The sequence below is a fragment of the Oncorhynchus nerka genome, linkage group LG1, assembly GCF_034236695.1.
Source record: "Oncorhynchus nerka isolate Pitt River linkage group LG1, Oner_Uvic_2.0, whole genome shotgun sequence".
Taxonomy (NCBI): Eukaryota; Metazoa; Chordata; class Actinopteri; order Salmoniformes; family Salmonidae; genus Oncorhynchus; species Oncorhynchus nerka.
The window spans coordinates 21,226,582-21,251,512 of record NC_088396.1 but is presented as its reverse complement, the minus strand read 5'-3'; the positions used below and the strand labels follow the sequence as shown (position 1 = coordinate 21,251,512).

Sequence of the window (24,931 nt, the reverse complement as noted above, 5' to 3'; positions counted from 1 at the left end):
TTAAACAGGGATGAGTGAAATAATTAGATTCTTAGTAAGGCCAGGTCGAATCTTTATGCACTCATGATTCCAGTCTATGTTCTCCAAAATTCGCTGAATTTCCTTGTGAAAGCCTAATACTGTAAAATCGTATTTTATCATTTAGCTAGTCATGTTGGCAATAGAACAACCTTTCAAATTATGCCCATCTGACCCAGATTGCGATTTATAATGGACTGTTATTGGATTGCGTAAACAGCAACAGTAATTGTGTAAAGCCAAGTCTTAATTACTGAAAAAGGTAAATGGTTGAGGTGGATATCATTTGAAAGCCTATAAACAGGGCTGTCAAACTATTCTATGATTTCTTGGGGGGAAAAGTTTTTAAATATAAAATGTTCTTTTTTTTAAAAACCTTTAACATCAATTATCTAAAAACGCATGGATTCCGATTCTTAGACACTATTTTACATTATCTGATGTGTCTGTGTTATGCCAGTCATCGGTTGAGACACAGCATACTCTCGAATACAGGCTAGGTGTCATTTCAAGAATAATAATACAAATATGAATAGAATGAACCTATCCCTGCAGACCACTGCAATTTAGCTGGTACACCATTCAAATGTAAATGTGATTTTTAACTGTCTAGTACTACCAGAAATATGGCTGCCGGTCCACCCAACATGGAAAGTCAACTTGAATAGGAAGGTCAATTATATTATCTATATTTCTATGATTTCAATAGGTTACCTATGAAAGATTGACAGCTAAATGTATAACAATGGATATTCCCACTCAAGTCAACATTCTCTGATGTGTGGACCTCCAACCATCTTTGTGGTAATAATTTGAAAGTTGAAATGTACATTTTATTCACATTTTATTACATTTATCAGCCAAAACATGACACCCAGTCTGTATTCAAGAATATGATATGTCTCAACCGACATCGAAAACAGAACAAACACCTCAGTACGAAAGACTATTGAGACTCCCGCCCACCGGGAGCAGAGCATGCTGGGTGATCTTTAACTGAGGAGAAGGTAGTAAGGAGAGAAAGTACAGAAGCCGTGATAAGTCAAATCAAATCTAATTTTATTGGTCGCGTACACATGGTTAGCAGATGTTAATGCGAGTGTAGCGAAATGCTTGTGTTGCTAGTTCCGACAGTGCAGTAATAACAAGTAATCTAACAATTAACAAGTAATCTAACAATTCTCCAACCTAATACACACATATCTAAAGGGATGGAATACGAAAATGTACATATGGATGAGCGATGGCCGAGCGGCATAGTCAAGGTGCAATAGATGGTATAAGGTACAGTATATGCATATATTTATTTTTTATTTATTTAACTAGGCAAGTCAGTTGAGAAAAAATTATTATTTATATGAGGCTGGGTGTCGCGATAAGTTCCAGCCATCTCCTGTGATTACCTTTAGTTCGTGTTCTTTGTTTTAGCCAAGGCCAGTGTGCGTCCTTCAGAAATGTGATTTCATATTTCTTACAATTATGTGTTGTGGATGCACTCCTTTGTTATGCTAAATCGTGTTTTTACCGCGAGCTAGTAACTGTAAACTTTCTAACCCTGTTGTTTCTGTCATCTCATTTCAGACATTTAGCATTTCAGTGTCTAGTCTTATGCCCAGTGGTTATATGGATGTATACTGTATAGATTATGTGGGTATTTTGTTAGCATTGAGCCTTGTGGATGCATTATACATTCAAGTTCATGCAGTTGTGTAAGGATGATGGTGCTGCTCAGTAGTACTGTGTACTGTAGTTGCACACCTCGGATCATTCATTAGTGAAGTCACAGCCATGTCATTAGGTTGTATTGGCATGTGCAGCAGATAAGCTATAAATAATATTGCTACAATATGTAATGTAATTGGAGGTTGTATTAAGCCTATACCTGCCATTTACTATTGTACTTAATTTCCCCCTTTTCAGAACCGTACACACTCTTGGTTAAAACACAATTGTCAAGCAATACGCTGTTCTGTGCCGTTACTGCTCTATGTGAATCAGCGTCATTAAACAACCTGAACTGGAATCCTACCGGTCTGTCATCTGTGCCCTTACCAGCACCTGGAAGAGAACGCAGTGCTAAGTAAAACCTAACCCTAAAGAATATCCAGTCCACCAAGTCCTCAACTACAACTTCCGAAGATTTAAAATAGGGTCCAAGCTACAACATAAACTCAGCAAAAAAAGAAACATCCTCTCACTGTCAACTGCGTAAATTTGCAGCAAACTTAACATATGTAAATATTTGTATTAACATAAGATTTAACAACTGAGACATAAACTGAACAAGTTCCACAGACATGTGACAAACAGAAATGGAATAATGTGTCGCTGAACAAAGGGGAGGTCAAAATCAAAAGTTTACAGTCAGTATCTGGTGTGGCCACCAGCTGCATTAAGTACAGCAGTGCATCTCCTCCTCATGGACTGCACCAGATTTGCAAGTTCTTGCTGTGAGATGTTACCCCACTCTTCCACCAAGGCACATGCAAATTCCCAGACATTTCTGGGGGAATGGCCCTAGCGCTCACCCTCCGATACAACAGGTCCCAGACGTGCTCATTGGGATTGAGGTCCAGGCTCTTCGCTGGCCAGGGCAGAACACTGACATTCCTGTCTTGCAGGAACTCACGCACAAAACGAACAGTATGGCTGATGGCATTGTCATGCTGGAGGGTCATGTCAGGGTGAGCCTGCGGGAAGGATACCACATGAGGGAGGAGGATGTCTTCCCTGCAACTCACAGCGTTGAGATTGCCTGCAATGAAAACAAGCTCCATCCGATGATGCTGTGACACACCGCCCCAGACCATGACGGACCCTTCACCTCCAAATCGATCCTGCTCCAGAGTACAGGGTTCGGTGTAACACTCATTCCTTCGACGATAAACGCGAATCCGACCATCACCCCTGGTGAGACAAAACCGCAACTCGTCAGTGTAGAGCACTTTTTGCCAGTCCTGCCTGGTCCGGTGGGAACGGTGGGTTCGTGCCCATAGGCAACGTTGTTGCCGGTGATGTCTGGTGAGGACCTAACTGACCTACCGTCTGTAAGCTGTTAGTATCTTAACGACCGTTCCACAGGTGCATGCTCATTAATTGTTTATGGTTCATTGAACAAGCATGGGAAACCGTGTTTAAACCCTTTACAATGAAGATCTGTGAAGTTATTTGTATTTTTACGAAGTATCTTTGAAAGACAGTGTCCTGAAAAGGGGCCGTTTCTTTTTTTTGCTGAGTTTATATAAGCACAAAAACATAAAAACTCACCTGTTATCAATGGTACACCATTAGAGATCAAGTTATTCTGTACCTTAGCTTTGAAATGTTTTGATAATTTGATATCCTTGCTCGCTGTGTACAATACTGGAGCTGCCACCTTGCCATGGTGGGGTAGATTGCACATTTTTGTGATGTGTCCCTGTGGGCTGTAACAACAGCAACCGAATTTAGGCTCTTGCAGGTTTAACAATCCAGCCGTGCCAATAATCACAGTAATGCTTACCCTCTTGTTTATTATTGCTTTATTTGACAGCCGGAGGAAGCACACAGTACCTTTAGGAAATGAAGTTGATTTTTACATTCATAGGCTGTCTGTTGATAAAGCCTGAAATCTGTTACAAATGGAGATACTGAGGAGCTGAACTTGCACTACGGAAAAACAAATGCTAAGAGAGAGGGATAAGGGCGTAAAATAGAGAAAGAGTGGTGGTTAGAGAGAGGAAGAGCCAGCGAGAAAACTAAGACAGAAAAAGACAAGTATATATGCTAAGGGAGGTAAAAATAAGAACCTTAGATAGATGGAGAGAATGTAGGAGAGCGAGGGGGAGCAAATACATTGGTGTCAGTGCAGCCACTTCCTGTGATCAGAGAGAGAGAGAGAGAGAGAGAGAGAAAATGAAGAGAGCCCTCTAGAGCTAGCGCCCATCATTCAGCCCAGGACCAAAAGAGAGGGATCATCACCCGTGTCCTTGCAGAGAAATAGAGAAAAGAGGATGACCATTACATGGAGGACAGGTGTCATGCTGATGCTGATGTTTTTTTCTTCTGCAGGTAAGTGCCAACCTAGATGTATTACGATAGTCACTAAATAGCCATGGTAGACTGCACAGAAGTGGCGATACCATCAAAACTATTCAGCAAGTATATGAGCTGTTGGTTCTGAATTTATGTGTGAGGGCTAAGGTTAGGAAAATGATACATTAAAGTTGTTTGTTTGGTTAGAAATGGACTTTAATGCTTTCTAGTGTGGCTAGATAGTACGTTTCCTGTGCTACTGTGTATATGCTCTGTCCAAAGCCCTTCGATGGCGTTCCTCTCCCACCCTCACCGCCTTCACCTCCTTACCCACCCAGAGGTGCTCTATCCTGAGTACGGAGAGTGTCCTGCCCCTGGTCAGGAGAGAGGCAGGCTCCAGGAGATTTAGTGCTCTGTACCCTTACCTATATGTTCATGTTTGTGATTGAGCGGCTACCTTTCTACGCATCTATTTTTAGAGTCTGCGAAGAACATGAAAGCTTAGACGTGGCCTTGTTCGTTTCCGCATTACCAGAATGGCAAAGTCACAGACATACACATATGCGAAAGAGTAGCACCTGTTGGTGTTTGAGAACTGAAAACTAGAGAGTGATTATTCCGAGACAATGTTGCTGCTGAATAAAGAGGGTGACTCAATAGTGAATTTGAAATAAAGTCCTTGATGCAAAATCAAAACTCCAAAAAGTGAATCTTTCCAATAAAGTTATCCTAACATACCATACATTCACGTGTGCAGGTCAATATCCTCAATTAGGTGTGTGTGTGTGTCTGCATGCGTGCACCTGTACAGATGTAGGATCTTAATTGATCACTATTTTGTTGCTGAGAATTTCCCTGCAAAGAAGGAAAATCAAACTTGTAGTGTATTTGAGTTTTAAAGAAGTGGGAAATAAACAGACTTGATTTGCCTGAACGAAAAATTAATCTACCCCTAAAAAAATGTATATTTATTATAACCCACATAATAATTCACATTTCCTGTTGCTGCTGGATTATTTTCTTGCTGTAGCAAACTGTCTCTGATTAAGATCCTACATCTTGTAGAAATGTAGATGATCACCAGCTGGCCCCAGCTAAATGGTCTCAGGCATTTCCCCCCACACCTTTCTTACACTAATAAGTGTTAGAAATTACCCAAGCAACAGCTTCTCTAGAAACCACTGAACTACATAGTGTGGAGGCAAACCACAGAAAGATTGAGAGAGATATAGCGCTCCCCCTTTTTAGTGACAGGGAGACTGTTATCTATATTTCCGATTACATGCAGACTTTCTCTTACATTAGTGTACTGTAGTAAAATGTCTCCAATTTCCACCTATGTAAATATAGGTACAGCTCTGTGCTCAGTACTACCCCATTCTCCTTTCTAGTTAAGTATCCATTCACCTTTTTACAGTTTTTCTCAATCGAGTACAAGCATTTATTTTTGTAACAATGTTGATTTTCAAAAACAGGGTCCACAAGACACACAATTCTGTGGCATTTTGCGAAACAGTAAATATGTTTTCAAAATGTAGTTGCCTTCTCAAAACATAAATACATTCATCAGAACTATATTATACCATGCAAATTGCAAATACATCCATCAAAAGAACAGTACTGCCTGCAAAAGATTAACCCAACCTCATACACTTATACTGTATCTTGAGTCCAAGCACACAAACAGAAAGTAACAAAATTCCAGTTGATCAAAACATTTTCTTTGCCGTCACTAAATCATGATGATCAAAATTGGAAGAACAACTATCCAACGGTGCAGAATTATGGGCAATTATTCTGTTTTTTAATGCAAATTTCACCCAAAAATGTCGTACACATCAAATATTCCTGATGAAATAAGCACATTCATTCATCGGTACTATCATAATCTAATTCCATCTATTCCACAATGGCTGGTTTGCTTATAGTCGGAAGTTAACATACACTTAGGTTGAAGTCATTAAAAGTCGTTCTTCAACCACTCCACAAATGTCTTGTTAACAAACTAGTTTTGGCAAGTCGGTTAGGACATCTACTTTGTGCATGACAAGTCATTTTTCCAACAATTGTTTACAGACAGCTTATTTCACTTATAATTCACTGTATCACAATTCCAGTGGGTCAGAAGTTTACATACACTAATTTGACTGCCTTTAAACAGCTTGGAAAATTCCAGAAAATGATGTCATGGCTTTAGAAGCTTATTATAGGCTAATTGACACAATTTGAGTCAATTGGAGGTGTACCTGTGGATGTATTTCAAGGAGCACCTTCAAACTCAGTGCCTCTTTGCTTGACATCATGGGAAAATCAAAAGAAATCAGCCAAGACATCAGAAAAATAATTGTAGACCACCAGTCTGGTTCATCCTTGGGAGCAATTTCCAAACGCCTGAAGGTACCACGCTTATCTGTACAAACAATAGTACGCAAGTATAAACACCATGGGACCACGCAGCCGTCATACCTCTCAGGAAGGAGATGTGTTCTGTCTCTTAGAGATTAACGTACTTTGGTGCGAAAAATGCAAATCAATCTCAGAACAACAGCAAAGGACCTTGTGAAGATGCTGGAGGAAACGGGTACAAAAGTATCTATCCACAGTAAACATGTCCTATATCGACAAAACCTGAAAGGCCGCTCAACAAGAAAGAAGCCACTGCTCCAAAACCGCCATAAAAAAGCCAGAACACGGTTTGCAACTGCACATGGGGACAAAGATCGTACTTTTTGGAGAAATGTCCTCTGGTCTGATGAAACAAAAATAGAACTGTTTGGCCATAATGACCATTGTTATGTTTGGAGGATAAAGGGGGATGCTTGCAAGCTGAAGAACACCATCCCAACCGTGAAGCACGGGGGTGGCAGCATCATGTTGTGGGGGTGCTTTGCTGCAGAAGGGACTGGTGCACTTCACAAAATAGATGGCGTCATGAGGGAGGACAATTATGTGGATATATTGAAGCAACATCTCAAGACATCAGTCAGGAAGTTAAAGCTTGGTTGCAAATGGGTCTTCCAAATGGACAATGACCCCAAGCATACTTCCAAAGTTGTGTAAAAATGGCTTAAGGACAACAAAGTCAAGGTATTGGAGTGGCCTTCACAAAGCCCTGACCTCAGTCCTATAGAAAATTTGTGGGCAGAAGTGAAAATGCGTGTGCGAGCAAGGAGGCCTACAAACCTGACTCAGTTACACCAGCTCTGTCAGGAGGAATGGGCCAAAATTCACGCAACTTATTGTGGGGAGCTTGTGGAAGGCTACCCTAAAACGTTTGACCCAAGTTAAACAATTTAAAGGCAATGCTACCAAATACTAATTGAGTGTATGTTAACTTCTGACCCACTTTGAATGTGATGAAATGAATAACAGCTGAAATAAATTATTCGCTCTACTATTATTCTGACATTTCACATTCTTAAAATAAAGTGGTGATCCTAACTGACCTAAGACAGGGAATTTTTACTAGGATTGAATGTCAGGAATTGTGAACAACTGAGTTTAAATGTATTTGGCTGAGGTGTATGTAAACTTCCGACTTCAACTGTATTATTATACCTCCCCCTTCTCTGCGCTCGTGTGTGTGCCCTGTCTGTGTTTTAAAGACTCTTCATCTTCTGTGTGCCCTGTAGAGGCTTCATTGAATGAACCGGTCATCTGCTACATACTGGACGGAGTCCTGATTCTCTACTCCATCATCACCACCGTTCTATTCTTCAAAGTGAAGGTGAGTCACAATACAGGTGGGTAATGCCTTCCATTGTCTAGCAATGATGAGGTACTAGTTATTTAAGTGTATACAGTGAGGATGAGTTAGTGCACATGTTACAGAGGCGTGTTATCGTTCAATTGAATACATAGAAATGGATGTAGAACAGTGTTATCCACTCCTTGTTTCTGCTCCTCCCCTCTTCTCTCTGTCTACAGTGGGGCAAGTCTGTAACTGCACCTGTGGAGGACTCCACATATGCAGTGAGCTACAATGTCCCATACTGTGTGTGTGTGTGTGTGTGTGTTGTGTGTGTGTGTGTGTGTGTGTGTGTGTGTGTAGTGGCATCATGGACATGGTACTGACATTCTGAATGTACAGTACCGGTCAAAAGTTTGGACACACCTTCTCATTCAAGGGTTTTTCTTTATTTTTACTGTTTCTACTTTGTAGAATAATAGTGAAGACATCAAAACTATGAAATAACACATGGAATCATGTAGTAACCAAAAACGTGTTAAACAAATCTAAATCTAGTTTATATTTTAGATTCTTCAAAGTAGCCACCCTTTGCCTTGATGACAGCTTTGCAGACTCTCTTCATAGTATTCTCTCAACCAGCTTCACCTGGAATGCTTTTCCAACAGTCTTGAAGGAGTTCCCACATATGCTGAGCACTTATTGACTGGATTTCCTTCACTCTGCGGCCCAACTCATCCAAAACCATCTCAATTGGGTAGAGGTCGGGTGATTGTGGAGGCCAGGTCATCTGATGCAACACTCCATCACTCTCCTCCTTGGTCAAATAGCCCTTACACAGCCTGGAGGTGTGTTTGGTCATTATCCTGTTGAAAAACAAATGATAGTCCACTAAGCACAAACCAGATGGGATGGCGTATCGCTGTTGTAGCCATGCTGGTTAAGTGTGCCTTGAATTCTAAATAAATCACTGACAGTGTCACCAGCAAAGCATCCCCACACCACCTCCATGTTTCACGGTGGGAACCACACATGCAGAGATCATCTATTCGCCTACTCTGCGTTTCACAAAGACACGGTGGTTGGAGCCAAAAATCTCAAATTTGGACTCATCAGACCAAAGGACAGATTTCCACCATTCTAATGTCCATTGCTCGTGTTTCTTGGCCCAAGCAAATCTCTTATTATTATTGGTGTCCTTTAGTAGTGGTTTCTAATGCAGCAATTCGACCATGAAGGCCTGATTCACAGTCTCCTCTGAACAGTTGATGTGTCTGTTACTTGAACTCTGAAGCATTTATTTGGCCTGCAATTTCTGAGGCTGGTACCTCTAATGAACTTATCCTCTGCAGCAGAGGTAACTCTGGGTCTTCCTTTCCTGTGGCGGTCCTCATGAGAGCCAGATTCATCCGTGCTTGATGGTTTTTGCGACTGCACTTGAGAAACTTTCAAAGTTCTTGAAATGAGAGTGTGCAAAGCTGTCATCAAGGCAAAGGGTGGCTACTTTGAAGAATCTCAAATATAAAATATATTTTGATTTGTTTAACACTTTTTTGGTTACTACATGATTCCATATGTGTTATTTCATAGTTTTGATATCTTCACTATTATTCTGCAATGTAGAAAATAGAAACAATTTATTAAACCCTTGAACGAGTAGGTATGTCCAAAGTTTGACTGGTACTGTATGTTTTTGTAAAGGAACTCCTGACGGGTGCTATTGCTGACGACTATGAGGATCTAAGAACTGACCAGACTGCAGCTACTAGACGGGTGAGTGAGAGGGCTATTATGACTAGCGTGTGAGAGAGGCCGTGTTATAATTCTGAGCACAGTCTTTTTAATGCGTTCATGTTTGTGGTTGTCCCTCTTAGAAGCGCAGACAGGAAGCTAGTAGCGACACATACCAGGTAAGGACTACTTCTTATATACCACAGGCTTATAAACGTGTTCCAATTCTGAGATGTTGCAGAACACTGTGATCCTAAATGCAGGTTCATCCACTTCTGCAAGCCTTCCATCCCAGGGGCGCTTTATTCATTGACCAATACCATAAAACGTGTTTTGTTTTCTAGGCTCTCCAGATAAAAGATGATGGGAGTGAGGCCTACCAGGTGATCGAGTCCAAGGGGAGGGTAAGAGTCACATGTAGTGAACAAAACACATGACTCAGCCCCCTGTGCTGAGTCATGTGAACTACATATCTGCATTTACTGGTATTGTGACATAGAACATTGAAAATCTATAGGTTATGTACATTTGAGAGATGGAAAGATGAAATCTCTACTCTGCCATCCATATACTATACTGTGGATAGTCATCAGCATGTCATAAAACTGCTATCAAACTTACATGACAAAACTAGGGCAACACAAGTGAAATGTTGTTGTCCAACTTAATCTGTAGAAAAGCTCCTGATGGCTATTAACCTACACATTCTTCCTGTGGGTTCTCTCTTCTCACAGACTCGCAAGAAGGACAAGAAAGCCAAGGTCCCCCAGCCTCTCAGTGCAAACACCCAGACTCAGACCCGGCCCTCCGCCCTGCCACCACCTCCAAACTGATCTGACCCAGTCAACCCTCGGCACAGAGGCAGCTGTTTACTCCATTGGCAGATCTCCCCTCCACTGATCCCCCAGTCAGCCCTCGGCACAGAGGCAGCTGTTTACTCCATTGGCAGATCTCCCCTCCACTGATCCCCCAGTCAGTCCTCGGCACAGGGGCAGCTGTTTACTCCATTGGCAGATCTCCCCTCCACTGATCCCCCAGTCAGCCCTCGGCACAGAGGCAGCTGTTTACTCCATTGGCAGATCTCCCCTCCACTGATCCCCCAGTCAGCCCTCGGCACAGAGGCAGCTGTTTACTCCATTGGCAGATCTCCGCTCCACTGATCCCCCAGTCAGCCCTCGGCACAGAGGCAGCTGTTTACTCCATTGGCAGATCTCCCCTCCACTGATCCCCCAGTCAGCCCTCGGCACAGAGGCAGCTGTTTACTCCATTGGCAGATCTCCCCTCCACTGATCCCCCAGTCAGCCCTCGGCACAGAGGCAGCTGTTTACTCCATTGGCAGATCTCCCCTCCACTGATCCCCCAGTCAGCCCTCGGCACAGAGGCAGCTGTTTACTCCATTGGCAGATCTCCCCTCCACTGATCCCCCAGTCAGCTTATATCTCTGAAGATAACAGCATAGGTTATCTGCTTTCTAGCTATAGCAGTGTTCTACTCCTGAGCTCAACTCCCTGCTCTGTTATTGCATGTTACAAATCAGCAGAAACGTGTGCATATCTTATCTATGTGTATTATCATGTCATTTGTTAAGTTTATTGACTGCTTTCTGTGCCCTTTATGGCTGTATGTGGTAATGTTGATATTTTGAACATAATAAAAGACACAGTACACGTTCCAATGTTAAAACACTTGGAAAATGGTTTAATGATGTTTACAACTAAAGAGAACTGTACAGTTACAGTAAAATATTGTTTATATATATATATATATATATATATATATAAACAAATAAAATACAGCAGACAAATGCATCAAATCTACCATGTGTCCTGATTCACATACTTTAAAATGTTCTACACAATCTTTCAGTTCTATATGCCACCACCCGCCATGTCTGGAGGGGGCGTTTCGTAGTCGGATCTGAGGCATGTGTCCATAGTGAGCAGTGTTCTAGTCCAAACTGGAACGGTAGAACCGCGCGTCACAACGACAGCGTGGCTCCCAGAGTTCTAGAGTGACAAGACGGAGATTATTCAGAGGAAAGACTACAGTCTGGGACGATACAGTGGACACATTCCTTTAGTTTAGCCCAAACTTATTTTACAGAATGCATTTCTCAAAAATCCACAAACAGAAGTAATATGTACAGGTTTACCTTATATTGTTTTTTATATATTTTTTTAAACCATGGTCACTTGGGCCGTGTTGACTGATATGATCACACACATAATTTGACACACCCAAAACATACAAAAATACTATATCTTTAACCTACCAAGTGTAAGACAGTTCTGCAATTAGTTCCATGCTGTGACAGAAAAAGAGCGATACACCAAACAAACGAGAAGTTTTTCATTTAGGTTTCTCAGAAATATACCAAAATATACATCTATGCTTTGGAATTACTGAGGCTAGAACTAAAGCCAGTGCTGGGGTTGTCTCTTAATACACAAGCTGCAGGGTGAGAGGAAGGGAGAGAGAGAGCGAGTGACAGGACAGAGAGTTATCTTTGGTATCTGCGTTTGTAAAACATTAAATATTTGGATATTTTTGCATTGGGATAATGCTTGTGAGATCCTACAACTCCCCACTTGGAATAAAGCATCAAACAAAGCTTCCCTGGGACCCCATTGGCCAAAGAGTTTAGCCAATTGGACACAGGCCATGCAGAGTGAAGGACCATGATGCATAGTGTCAAAGCTGAACAGAGAGAATCGAGAAACATAATAAGAAATGAGGGAGGGAATGTAAGAAAGAAAACGGTGATGAGACAGAGAGACAGAAACAGTACCCTAGAACCAGAGAATGTGTATCCTAGAGACAATGTGTCCTGGCAACTACAATGCATTGACTTGGAGCCAAACAGACACACTGTACCCAAGAGGCAGAAACAGTGTATTTTCGTGACAGTCTTTGAACATGTGTGTCCTAGCAACAGTTCTACAGACAGACCGAGACAGTGAGTCCTGAGCATAAACAGTGTGCACAGGATCAACCCTCAGTGTGTATTAACAAACATCACCCAGCCACCACGGGATTGGTTAATTGACCTGTCCATCAGAGAAGCCCACTTTGCCCCTCCACACTCAACCTATCCCCATCCACAGGCACTGCTACAGGTACCAGTTGTGTCCACGGTGCACACACAGCTCTGCCATATAGGTGTATTGACTTTACAGGTGTGCACAGCTGAATGTGTGTCTCATGGGATAGTGAGGCAGAGAGGGGTGAGAGATGGTGTAGTCCATATACAATCACTTTAGAAGTCTTTGGTTAACGTTCCCACAGGAAAGAAAGAGAGCACATCAAGACAGAGTGCCACCAGGTGAACAGACACACACACACCAACATCTACATTCAGAATCTAAATTAGAATAAAATAGGGCAGGATTGTCAAATCATAGAAAACAGAATGGAGGGGTAAATCAAGTACATACTATTGGTAAATATTTCAGAGGTAAAACCAAATAAAAATGTGGATAATACTTTCAGCCTTATGAGACAATTGGAGGTTGAGGTCTGAGAGGCCAGTGTGTTTAGGGAGACTGATGGTTAATGCTCTTGTAAAAAAATATTATAAAAAAATAAGCAGACATTCTGGTACTGGTGCGTGTCTCCCCCCGGTGGCTGCAACTGACACTGGACACTAAAAACGGACATCTGTAGGCTTCTCTGACAGGACCTTGATGTTTATGTTTATTATAATATTCAGCTTTACATTTTTTTATTTCTAAAGTAGATTAAAGCAGGTTTCACTTAGTCTCGAGTTAAAAATGAGGTATACAACAGCTCCCTTAACCCAGTTAGTTACCCCAGATTTACTGGTGCCGTTCTGCACTTTCCCTTTACACCCACCACACAGGAGGGTAGACCACATGCATCAACACAGATCCACTTCTAGAGCATCAGACGAACCAGAGATCCACAACTTCACAAGTCTTATACTCAGAGGAAATTAAAATGATTGTTAAAAACACCTATTCAATATTATCATCCCCTTCTTCCCTTCAATGATTTTATCATAATCTCATCTTTCTCTGTAAACTGAAAACAAACGCACCATCATGGTCTGCAGTCAGCACTCCCTTCTCTCAATCACACACACACGCACGCTCACGCACACACACGCACGCGCACACACACACACACACCTCTGCTGGAGTTCAGTTATTTGTAAAGCTTTTCTATAGGTATTCCGACCTGTATGAGTCACCCCTAAAATCATAGGTAGCAACATAACCGCGACAGAACAGCACTCTCCCAAATGATGCCTAAAATACACTGTAGATTTTCAGCAAATACCTATGCACTGACTGAGCTAGCTAAACACAAAAGCTAGCGAGGAGGTAGCCTCTCTCACTAGATTACTCTCATACACTGTCGCACAAACAACAATATGCTACAATGCTTGTCTTCTAAATAACAATAAGGCATAAATGTCAATGTTAATCTTTTGTCAAACCTAGAAAGACAGTGATCTTGCCCTCTCATGCTATACAAAACAATTAAAGGCATAAGTAATAAAAAAAAAACATTCAAATGATTGTTAAAAACAGCACATCAAATCAAATCCATAGTAAACCAAACAACCAGACAAAAAAAAATAAAGATTAAGATCAGGCGCATCAGTCTGTTTGTTCCCCTAGCAACTGCACAAGCAGGGACTGTCCGATTGAAGCACCACAGCAAGCCTCTCTCACTCAAGAGACCACACCCACACATGTAATGGGCACAGGTGTCCGCAAATCACGCACCAAGGGTCAAAGTTTTTGGTCTTGACATTAATAAAAATGTTTTTTTTTTAAGTTTTTTTTTTATAAGCATGACAAAACATTACATTCAGTCTTGATAACATACTAGTTCAAATATAAAATATGAATATCTTACATAAGTTGTATATATATATTTATCTCTAATCCTTTAGTCGTTCCTCAGATAAATATTTCAGTAACTTCCCATGTTGCCGATGGCCAATGGTTCACGACTACAAACAGCACTACAAATAGGACTACAAGTCCCATTCGGCCTGCCATGACCTCAAGGACAGAAAACCAGTGAAGTGAGCAGCATCGAGACATCAACCCAGCCGCAGAGAGAAAGGCTTTCGCTGCTTTGGCAAGGATCACAAAATAATGTCAAACCTGTTCAAACCTGGAAATACCCCATAAGTAGTAGTACTAGAAAATAGCAGTAGTAGTTTGTCCTAGTTTTAGATAACGATTACTCTTTTGTTTATTTTTAAATGGCAAAGCCATTCAGTACTTGTACCAGTGGAGGCTGGTGGGAGGAGCTATAGGAGGACGGCCTCATTGGAATGGCTGGAATGGATTCGATGGAACAGAGTCAAACACGCGGTTTCCATATTATTTATATGTTTGATACCGTTCCATTGATTCCATTCCAGACATTACAATGAACCCATCCTCCTATAGCTCCCCCCACCAGCCTCCACTGACTTGTACATTCTACAATATTCTACGGGTGTGAGATTTCTTAAAGTGAACCTAATGTTTAAGTGATGCTGAGGTATTCCGTCAAAGTAATTCACGATTAGAAAAGGAGCACATAAAAATGTATTAGCGTAGAGATGTCTCTGCTTTTTCAAACTAGGCAGTCATTCATCTGGTTACGTTAGGGCCGATAGAAGAACACTATTGTTGTGTGGGGTTGTTGTTTACGAAAGGGGCAGCTCGATAAGGGCGGCACAGGGCTAACATCTTTACTGGTGCTGACAGGGGATGAGCCCCCACAGTAAAGATAGTTGGGCGATGAGAGGAAGGAGGGCTTCAACCACGTGACCTGAGAGCTGCTAACAGGATGTGGTTAGAAAGCTAGAAGAAGAAAACGTGCAGGTCCTTGTTCCTTAGAAGTGGGTTAGAGGCGGGGGATGCCAAAAGGATTAAAATAGGTGGGTATAAGAGAAGAAAACTTGTCAGTAGTAATGTGTAGGATAGTGATCGTGTGAACAGCAACTTGCGCGAGCACACAGGCACAGCAGCTAGTGAGAAAACAACTTTGGTTCAAGCTTTTTATTTCATGGCTAAAGATTGGTAGAAAAACTAAAACGGACAGCCCCTACCCGACTACTGAATGCCTGACTACAGCCCAAACTGCTGCCAAAGCAGATACACCAGTCTAGAAAGGATCACAACACAGTCCGCCATATCATCATAGGGGGAAACGTAGAGAAACAGGAAAGATTATTGCGGGCAAGCACCCACTGATATCATATAACCACTACCATTCAAACCTAAACACCACTCAAATATATTAACTTTATACAGGGGGACAATACCCCTGATCTCCCTTCTTCCCATCCCTTTCTATTTGGATATTTGCGCTGTCACTTTAAAGCTGAGCAGGGAGAGCCTTAGTCAAATTAAAAAATAAGTTTGTCTTTGGAAAGTGATCATCAAAATATTGCATTTTTATCTCCTGTTGTCTAGAGGGAGAGCTTGTACTCAAATATTGGACTAGGCTAAGCTACACTGACAATACACAGCAACAAATATTTTTGGTACAACTTGAAGTAAGCCAGTCAAAAGACTGCAGAAATAAAGGACAGAATGATGGGACAGAATGTTTAACTTCTCTAAAACAGGCAGACTACAGTACATAAATCCAGTTTTTTTTGGTACAGATACTGTGCACAAGTAGATAAAGCGGCATTAAAAAATCTATCAGAGCAAAAACAGACAACGACCCCATCTACCTCACACCAACTCCATCCAGTTGGCATGAAAACCATAGACACCAACCGACATAGCAGTCAGAGAACACTCAGGCATAGAACTCCATGGATCATACAGCTAACCCCCTGCCCCCAAACCAGTTAAAGCTCTGAGCGTTGTCATTTCAGTCATTTCATATCAGTGTCTACGGTCCACACCTAGACTACGGTTTACAAAATAGTGGCAGGCAAAATATATTTTTTTATATAAACAAACTCAGTGTTACCAGACAGAAGACCGGAGAGAGAACACGTGGTCAACCCCGAATCCTTAAAGCAACGATAACCGTTATATCGGCCATTTATTATTACTCGGTTTTAAAGCCTTATAACCACGATTAGAAATTGATATACAGTACCAGTCAAAACTTTGGACACACCTCGTCATTCCAGGGTTTGTCTTCATTTTCTACTATTTCCTACATTGTAGAATAATAGTGAAGACATCAAAACTATGAAATAACACATGGGGAATCATGTAGTAACCCAAAAAAAGTGTTAAACAAATCGAAATATATTTTATATTTGAGATTCTTCAAAGTAGCCACCCTTTGCCTTGATGACAGCTTTGCCACTCTTGGCATTCTCTCAACCAGCATCATGAGGTAGCCACCTGGAATGCATTTCAATTAACAGGTGTTCCTTGTTAAAAGTTAATTTGTGGAATTTCTTACTCTTATCAGTTGTGTTGTGACAAGGTAGGGGTGGTATACAGAAGATAGACCTATTTGGTAAAAGACCAAGTCCATATTATGGCAAGAACAGCTCAAATAAGCAAAGAGAAATGACAGCCCATCATTACTTTAAGACATGAAGGTAAGTCAATGCGGAACTTTTCAAGTACTTTGAAAGTTTATCAAGTGCAGTCGCAAAAACCATACAGCACTTTGATGAAACTGGCTCTCATGAGGACCGCCACAGGAAAGGAAGACCCAGAGTTACCTCTACTGCAGAGGAAAAGTTCATTACAGTTACCAGCCTCAGAAATCAGCAATGAACTGCACCTCAGATTGCAGCCCAAATAAATGTTTCACAGAGTTCAAGTAACAGACACATCTCAACATCAACTGTTCAGAGGAGACAGGCCTTCAACTGTTCAGATGAATCAGGCCTTCATGGTCGAATTGCTGCATTAGAAACCACTACTAAAGGACACCAATACAAAGAAGAGACTTGCTTGGGCCAAGAAACACGAGCAATGGACATTAGAACAGTGGAAATCTGTCCTTTGGTCAGATGAGTCCAAATCTGAGATTTTGGTTTCCAACCACCGTGTCTTTGTGAGACGCAGAGTAGGTGAACGGATGATCTCCGCATTGGTGGTTACCACCGTGAAGCATGGAGGAGGTGTGATGTTGTGGGGGTGCTTTGCTGGTGACACAGTCAGTGATTTATTTAGAATTCAAAGCACACTTAACAAGCATGGCTACCACAGCATTCTGCAGTGATACGCCATCCCATCTGGTTTGCGCTTAGTGGGACTACCATTTGTTTTTCAACAGGACAATGACCCCAAGCACACGTCCGAGCTGTGTCAGGGCTATTTGACCAAGAAGGAGAGTGATGGAATGCTGCATCAGATGACCTGGCCCCCACAGTCACATGACCTTAACCCAATTGAGATGGTTTGGGATGAGTTAGACCGCAGAGTGAAGGAAAAGCAGCCAACAAGTACTCAGCATCAAGACTGTTCGAAAAGCATTCCAGGTGAAGCTGGTTGAGAGAATGCCAAGAGTGTGCAAAGCTGTCATCAAGGATTAAAAAAAAAAAGTATTTAACCTTTATTTAACTAGGCAAGTCAGTTAAGAACAAATTCTTATTTACAATGACGGCCTCCCCTGGCCAAACCCGGACGACGCAATCGCCCAGTGTGTCGCCCTATGGGACTCCCAATCACGGCCGGATTTGATGCAGCCTGGCAAAGGGTGGCTACTTTAAAGAACCTAAAATATAAAACGTATTTTGATTTGTTTAACACGTTTTTGGTTACTACATGTTTCCATATGTGTTATTTCATAGTGTTGATGTCTTTACTATTTTACTACAATGTAGAAAATAGTAATAATAAAGAAATACTGTTGAATGAGAAGGTGTGTCCAAACTTTTGACTGGTACTGTATATCAGAGTTAAAGCTTAAATTAATGTTAGACGTACAAAGTTCTGAAAATGTCCACTCACAGACACACTAAAATAAGAGAAAACAAACTAAGCGCCTCTAAAATATAACTTTGATATGATTTGTGCTGAGGCCTGTCCAACAGAGCCCGACACAAAATAAATTCAAACTATAGATGGGGAAATACGCAAACCCCCCTTTTAGTGATGATGTAGATTGTGAACTTTAGTAGTAAATCATTTTTGTTAGAAGAAAAAAACGTCAAAAAAGTTAAATCAAATTTTTGGTTAGAAGTATTTCAGAAGATGTTCTGAACAGGGAAGAGGAAGATATATACTTTTGAAAAAGGTGACAGAGAGGAAAGAGGGAAAGCTAGGTGGTCCCTCAGGGGTCACAAGGAGCACAGACCATAGAGTTCAAGATGATCCTGCCTCAGAAAATGGCCGCCCCAGTCCTCCTGTGTGACCCGCTGCGTACACCGACAAAAACATCCAGGGAGTCGCACATGGTTTTTGGAGTACAAGGGAAAAGAGAGAATGAATAATGAAATAAAAACGTAAAATATAAATTCCAACCCTCTTCACAGAGGGTTTCTTTTTGGTGGCAGCAAAAGGATTAAATAATGATAGATGACAGGCAGAAGGACAAGGAGGAAGAGGATGAAGAAGTGGATTGAGCAAATAGCCTATGGGCAAATCTTAAACAACAGCCCTATTCCCCATGTAGTGTCTTACTATGGCCAAAGCCATCCATATCGTATGCAACATTTAACCAAAAGTAGTGCACTAAATAGAGCATAGGGTGTCATTCGAGGCAATTTGAGCCTTCAGCTTCACTGGGCCTTGGAGGCAGTGGTGATGGTGGAGGCGGGCACTGGGACGGTCGCCGTGGTGACCTGGTGGTTGGCTGTGACCTGCAGGGCCCCTCCCCCGGCGGCTCCGGCCGACACCAGGCTGACGGGGTTGCTGGTGAGCAGGGACAGGTTCTGGGGGTTCAGGAAGAGGGGCTGCACCAGGTTGGGGGTGCTGCCGGCCGAGGTGTTAGCGAACAGCAGGTTACCACTCCCGTCCAGCGAGGTGATGGGGAGAGTGCCACCCGATGCCAGAGCTACAGGTGGAGGAAAGGAGGGACAGAGGGGGTTAGCTAGCCATTTAGCCATCGTCAGTTGGAGGAGAGTTACAGTAACTGTGGATTAATGGGGATGGGTAGTGTAGCTAGCTAGCTGCCGGAGCTGTGAAGAGTTCTGATTACGTCTCAGACACAACGATGTCAGTGACGAGACCAACGTGTGGCGAAGACAAGGAGGACAGGTGCACGAGTGTCAGGTATAGACTAGTTATACAGGTAAATAAATGTACGGCAGTGGTTTTCAACCTGTGGTTTTCACATTTTTTTACGGAATAGGTTGGGAACCGCTGCTGTAAGGTACCGAGCAAAGAGAAAAGTACTTATATATATATTGAGGTTGGATATACAGTATAAGTTCCAGCTATATAACATGAAAATAGCATATGTATATACAGTACTTTCAGAAAGTATTCAAACCCTTTGACTGTTCAACATTTTGTTGTGTTATAGCCTGAATTTTAAATTTATGAAGTTTAGATTTTGTGTCACTGATCTACACACAATACCCCATAATGTCAAAAGTCAAAGTGTAATTATGTTTTTAGAAATGTTTACAAATTAATTAAAGATTAAAAGCTGAAAAGTCTTCAAAAGTATTCAACCCTTTTGTTATGGCCTAAATAAGTTCAGGAGTAAAAATGTGCTTAAAAAGGCACATAAGCTGAATGGACTCTGTGTGCAATAATAGTGTTTAACAGGATTTTTTACATGACTACCCCATCCCTGTACCCCACACATACAATTATCTGGAAGGTCCCTCAGTCGAGCAGTGAAATTCACTTCACAATTTCAAGCAGATTCAACCACAAGGAAGCCTGTACAGAATAAAAATATTCAAAAAATGCATCCTGTTTGCAGTAAGGCACTAAAGTAATACTGCCAAAAATGTGGCAAAGAAATGTACTTTTTGTCCTGACTACAAAGCGTTTTGTTTGGGGCAAATCCAACATAACACAATGAGTACCATTCTTTGTATTTTCAAGAATGGTGGTAGCTGTATCTGTCACACCCTGATCAGTTTCACCTGTCCTTGTTATTGTCTCCACCCCCTCCAGGTGTCGCTTGTTATCCCTGGTGTTTATATCACTGTGTTTCCTGTCTCTCTGTGCCTGTTCGTCTTGTATGTTCCAAGTCAACCAGTGTGTTTTTTCCCATGCTCCTGCCTTTTCTATTCTCTTTTACTAGTCCTCCCGGTTTTGACCCTTGCCTGTTTTCTGGACTCGCGTCATCCGGGTTAGGGAGGGTTTGGAAGGTAGGGATATCCTTGTCTCATCGTGCACTAGCAGACCCGGGTGCAGTGCACGCTAACCAGGTCGCTAGGTGCACGGCGTTTCCTCCAACCCGGAAGCCAGCCGCACCAATGTGTTATTGGTGCGGCTGGCTTCCGGGTTGGAGCAACGCTGTGTTAAGAAGCAATGAGGCTTGGTTGGGTTGTGTTTCGGAGGACGCGTGGCTTTCGACCTTTGTCTCTCCCGAGCCCGTACGGGAGTTGTAGCGATGAAACAAGATAGTAACTACGAACAATTGGATACCACGAAATTGGGGAGAAAATGGGGTAAAAAAAAAGAAAGACTCACAGCTTTAATTGCTGCTGTATTGTACTCCGGAGGTTGAATAGTTATATAATCACAATATACAGTGGGGCAAAAAAGTATTTAGTCAGCCACCAATTGTGCAAGTTCTCCCACTTAAAAAGATGAGAGATGCCTGTAATTTCCATCATAGGTACATTTCAACTATGACAGACAAAATGAGAGAAAAAAAATCCAGAAAATCACATTGTAGGATTTTTAATGAATTTATTTGCAAATTATGGTGGAAAATAAGTATTTGGTCAATAACAAAAGTTTATCTCAATACTTTGTTATATACCCTTTGTTGGCAATGACAGAGGTCAAACGTTTTCTGTAAGTCTTCACAAGGTTTTCACACACTGTTGCTGGTATTTTGGCCCATTCCTTCATGCAGATCTCCTCTAGAGCAGTGATTTTCTGGATTTTTTTTCTCTCATTTTGTCTGTCATAGTTGAAGTGTACCTATGATAAATTACAGGCCTCTCTCATCTTTTTAAGTGGGAGAACTTGCACAATTGGTGGCTGACTAAATACTTTTTTGCCCCACTGTACGTACTAGTATACTATTTTCCATTAAAAAAAATAAAAATCTTCCACTTTGTATAGATTGATGGCAAAAAATGACAATTCAATTCATTTTAACAACAAATTTTGTAACAAGAAAATGGAAAAAGTCCAGGAATACTTTCTGAAGACACTGCATATGTGTGAGATGCAGAGTAATTAAACAGGTGTACTTGCCGCTCCATAGACCTTGGATGGTGGCCAGGGTGCTGTTGCTCAACATGGCGGGGTTTATAGCCCCTCCAAGCCCACCCGGAGCTAAGCTCAGCAAGGCCCCCCTACACACAGAGACAAGTATAGTCAGACAGACAGAGACACAGTGATTCCAGTAGAGATTACCCTGAATTCCTTATTCCTCCCTCAATCCCTGAGATTATGATGATCATAGCAATGAGCGTTCAACTGCAACTATTACTACTATGACTATTCAAAATAGTTTCAACATGGCTTATATCATATTTTAGATATACATGGGCACTGGAAATATCTTCATGTAGTTTGACATGTGTTGTGATCCTGCTCTGAAACCCTTTCCCGTCCTACTCACCCAGGAGTGAACTGTGAGGATGCCATCAGTCCTGGGTTAAGGCCAGCCATGGAGGCGTAACTAGAACTGGTGGGTAACTGGGCAGCTCCTTGCAGGGCCGCTGACAGCCCCGGTCCAGCCACCATCACCTGACCTGTCCCCAGATTGGTTGCTAGTGACGATGGCGCCTGCATGACCACCGTGTGCTCCTGGGTTCCATCCGTCTTCGCTGCCGTGGCCTGGAGGGCCGTGGGGGAGGGGCTTAGCGAGGTGGAGTTGGTCACCGCGGTAACCATGGGTGCCGTAGAGATGACAGATGCCGTGTTTGTGGTCGCTCCGATCGTCGTGCCTGAGACGGAACCCGGAGGGTGGTGTTTAGTTTTTAAGTACCAGGTGGGAAACGGGAAGGGAATTATGCCTGAATCCTAATTTGAGATTTCTTTCTTCAAATATGATCCTGTCCCTCCCCTTTCCCCGTGTACCTGTCAAGGTCAGACCGGAGACGCTGGTGCTGGTGAGAGGCATCACTGGGTTTAAAGTGAGTGTGGTTGGTGTGTTACTGGTCACAAGGCTCGCCGTACTGGCCACCTGCACCAGGGAAGGAGAAGAAAAAGGCTTGAACATGGAATAGAAACAAATACACTTTACTTGTGTGTGTGTGTGTGTGTGTGTGTGTGTGTGTGTGTGTGTGTGTGTGTGTGTGTGTGTGTGTAATGCATGCTTACACTGTGTATGTGTCCATGCGTGCAAGTGTGTGTGGTACATGTACATGCCAGTGTGTTTTGTCAATACCAAGGGGCTATTGGGGGTGAAGATGGTTTTGATGGGGGTGCTGCCTGTCCCTGTGATGCTGTGTCCGCTGCTGGGGGGGTTGATCCGCTTCTCTTTTTGCCGACGGTTACAGAACCACACCCGGATCACCTCCTTCTCCATGTTGAGCTGGTCAGCAATTATGGTGATCTCCTCAGAGGTAGGTTTTTGGTTCTGCTTGAAGAGGGCAAAAGACCAGGTATTCCATTTCAGTATGGGGCAGTTTCTTTCAGTATGGGGCAGTTTCTTTCAGTATGGGGCAGTTACTTTCAGTATGGGGCAGTTCCTTTCAATATGGGGCAGTTCCTTTCAGTATGGGGCAGTTACTTTCAGTATGGGGTAGTTATTTTCAGTATGGGGCAGTTCCTTTCAGTATGGGGCAGTTCCTTTCAATATGGGGCAGTTCCTTTCAGTATGGGGTAGTTATTTTCAGCATGGGGCAGTTATTTTCATCATGGGGCAGTTATTTTCATCGGGGCAGTTATTTTCATCATGGGGCAGTTATTTTCATCATGGGGCAGTTATTTTCATCATGGGGCAGTTATTTTCATCATGGGGCAGTTATTTTCAGCATGGGGTAGTTATTTTCAGTAGGGCAGTTTACCAGACACACTGAATGAAGTCTTTTCCATTTCATTGATTCCCTTCCTAATGGTTTAAGTGCTAAAATTGGTTGATGAGGTAAGTTAGTGAAGACAAGTGAGCGCTAATCTAGACTGTAACACTTCACTCACCTCCAGAAAGCTCTTTTCTAAGGCCACGCGGATGTTGGTCTCGATGCTGGTCCTCTTCTTGCGTCGGCGGTTGAGCCCCTCCATGCCCAGACCGGGGGACCCCAGGCCGCAAGGGCTGGACAGGGCCAGGTCAGACGACAGATTCTCTGCACAAACAGCACCGCGACAAGGGACAGGGACGGAGGTAAAGACCAGGTACTCTGCAGTGCATAATACGGTACACAATAGAGTACAAACACACACAGCTGTCGGTCAGCTCAGAGACATACCTGCATCGTTGAGCCACTTCTCCAGAAGTGGCTTCAGCTTGCACATGTTCTTAAAGCTGAGGTTCAAGGCCTCGAAGCGGGAAATGGTGGTCTGGCTGAAGTCGTTACCATACAGCTTGCCCATGGCCAGGCCAACATCCCCCTGGGGGAGACAGAGAGGGTTAGGTAGAGCTCTGCTGTTAACACAAACACACGTATGCACACTCATGCAAGCATACACACACACACACCTTCCTGCAGTTCGCTAATACCCCAAACCACACACACAGAATGTACACACGTACACACACCTTCATACAGCTCCCTCACAACACCAACCATACACCCACCTGTGTGAAGCCCAGTTTGATGCGTCTCTGTTTGAAGGTCTTAGCGAACTGTTCAAGCTCCTCCAGGTCGCTGGGCTCCTCCAGACTGGGTGTGTCCAGGCGTTTGGGCGGGGTCTGACTGTGGGACAGGGGCTGGATGGGCGTGGCTGCTATCGTGTGGGACGGAGTCGCTGGCTACAGGACGGAAGTATGGGGTTAGGGCTGAAAGGAAATGACAAACTAAACATGGTAGTGATAGTTGTAGTTGTAGTGTCTGACCTGTGAGGCAAGGTTGATACTTGGCTGAGTCTGCAGGAGGTTGGCTTGGTTTTGAGGTAGTTGAGTTAGAAGATTATGGGCTTGCAGGAAACCTGTTGAGAGAATTATGGAGACCATTTAAGAGGTACGAAAGGAGGGTGAGCGAGGACGGGCGAGTGTGTATGTTTGTGCACGTGTGTGTGCGTGCCTGTGTCCATGTGTGTGTCCGTGTGTGTGTGAGTGTGTGTGTGTAGTACATACTCTGCGTTGTGTACATACTCTGCTGGCTCTGCGGCGTCTGTGAGATGATGAACTGACCAGGCTGCAGCTGGGTGGCGATGTGGTGGCCAGGTTGAACCAGGACAAACTGAGGCATGGTTAGGTTCTGCTGCTGCAGCTGCTGTAACTGCTGAAAGTCCTCACGCACACACCCACCGGGAGAAAGGAGCACACATTACTACAGGC

General features: G+C 42.8%; 2 protein-coding genes across 2 annotated transcripts in view; one reads left to right on the top strand and one right to left on the bottom strand.

Moving 5' to 3' along the window:
- The first annotated feature begins 1,348 nt into the window (after window positions 1–1,348).
- Window positions 1,349–11,560, top strand: LOC115116053 (high affinity immunoglobulin epsilon receptor subunit gamma-like). Its single transcript, XM_065016057.1, has 7 exons — window positions 1,349–4,068; window positions 7,665–7,759; window positions 7,960–8,004; window positions 9,422–9,493; window positions 9,595–9,630; window positions 9,796–9,855; window positions 10,186–11,560. Exons 1-7 carry the CDS (start codon window positions 4,011–4,013, stop codon window positions 10,282–10,284), a joined length of 465 nt encoding a protein of 154 aa, XP_064872129.1. The 5' UTR covers window positions 1,349–4,010; the 3' UTR covers window positions 10,285–11,560.
- Window positions 11,121–24,931, bottom strand: part of LOC115115568 (POU domain, class 2, transcription factor 1-like) — a 27,976-nt gene continuing 14,165 nt past the window's right edge. Inside the window, exons 6-15 of the mRNA XM_065016080.1 lie at window positions 24,746–24,875; window positions 24,488–24,579; window positions 24,230–24,403; window positions 23,906–24,042; window positions 23,632–23,791; window positions 22,880–23,074; window positions 22,570–22,675; window positions 22,109–22,436; window positions 21,739–21,839; window positions 11,121–19,402 (exon numbers count right to left, since the gene is read on the bottom strand). Coding sequence (XP_064872152.1) covers window positions 19,128–19,402; window positions 21,739–21,839; window positions 22,109–22,436; window positions 22,570–22,675; window positions 22,880–23,074; window positions 23,632–23,791; window positions 23,906–24,042; window positions 24,230–24,403; window positions 24,488–24,579; window positions 24,746–24,875 — 1,698 coding nt within the window. The 3' untranslated portion in view covers window positions 11,121–19,127. The remainder of the gene's footprint in view (window positions 19,403–21,738; window positions 21,840–22,108; window positions 22,437–22,569; window positions 22,676–22,879; window positions 23,075–23,631; window positions 23,792–23,905; window positions 24,043–24,229; window positions 24,404–24,487; window positions 24,580–24,745; window positions 24,876–24,931) is intronic.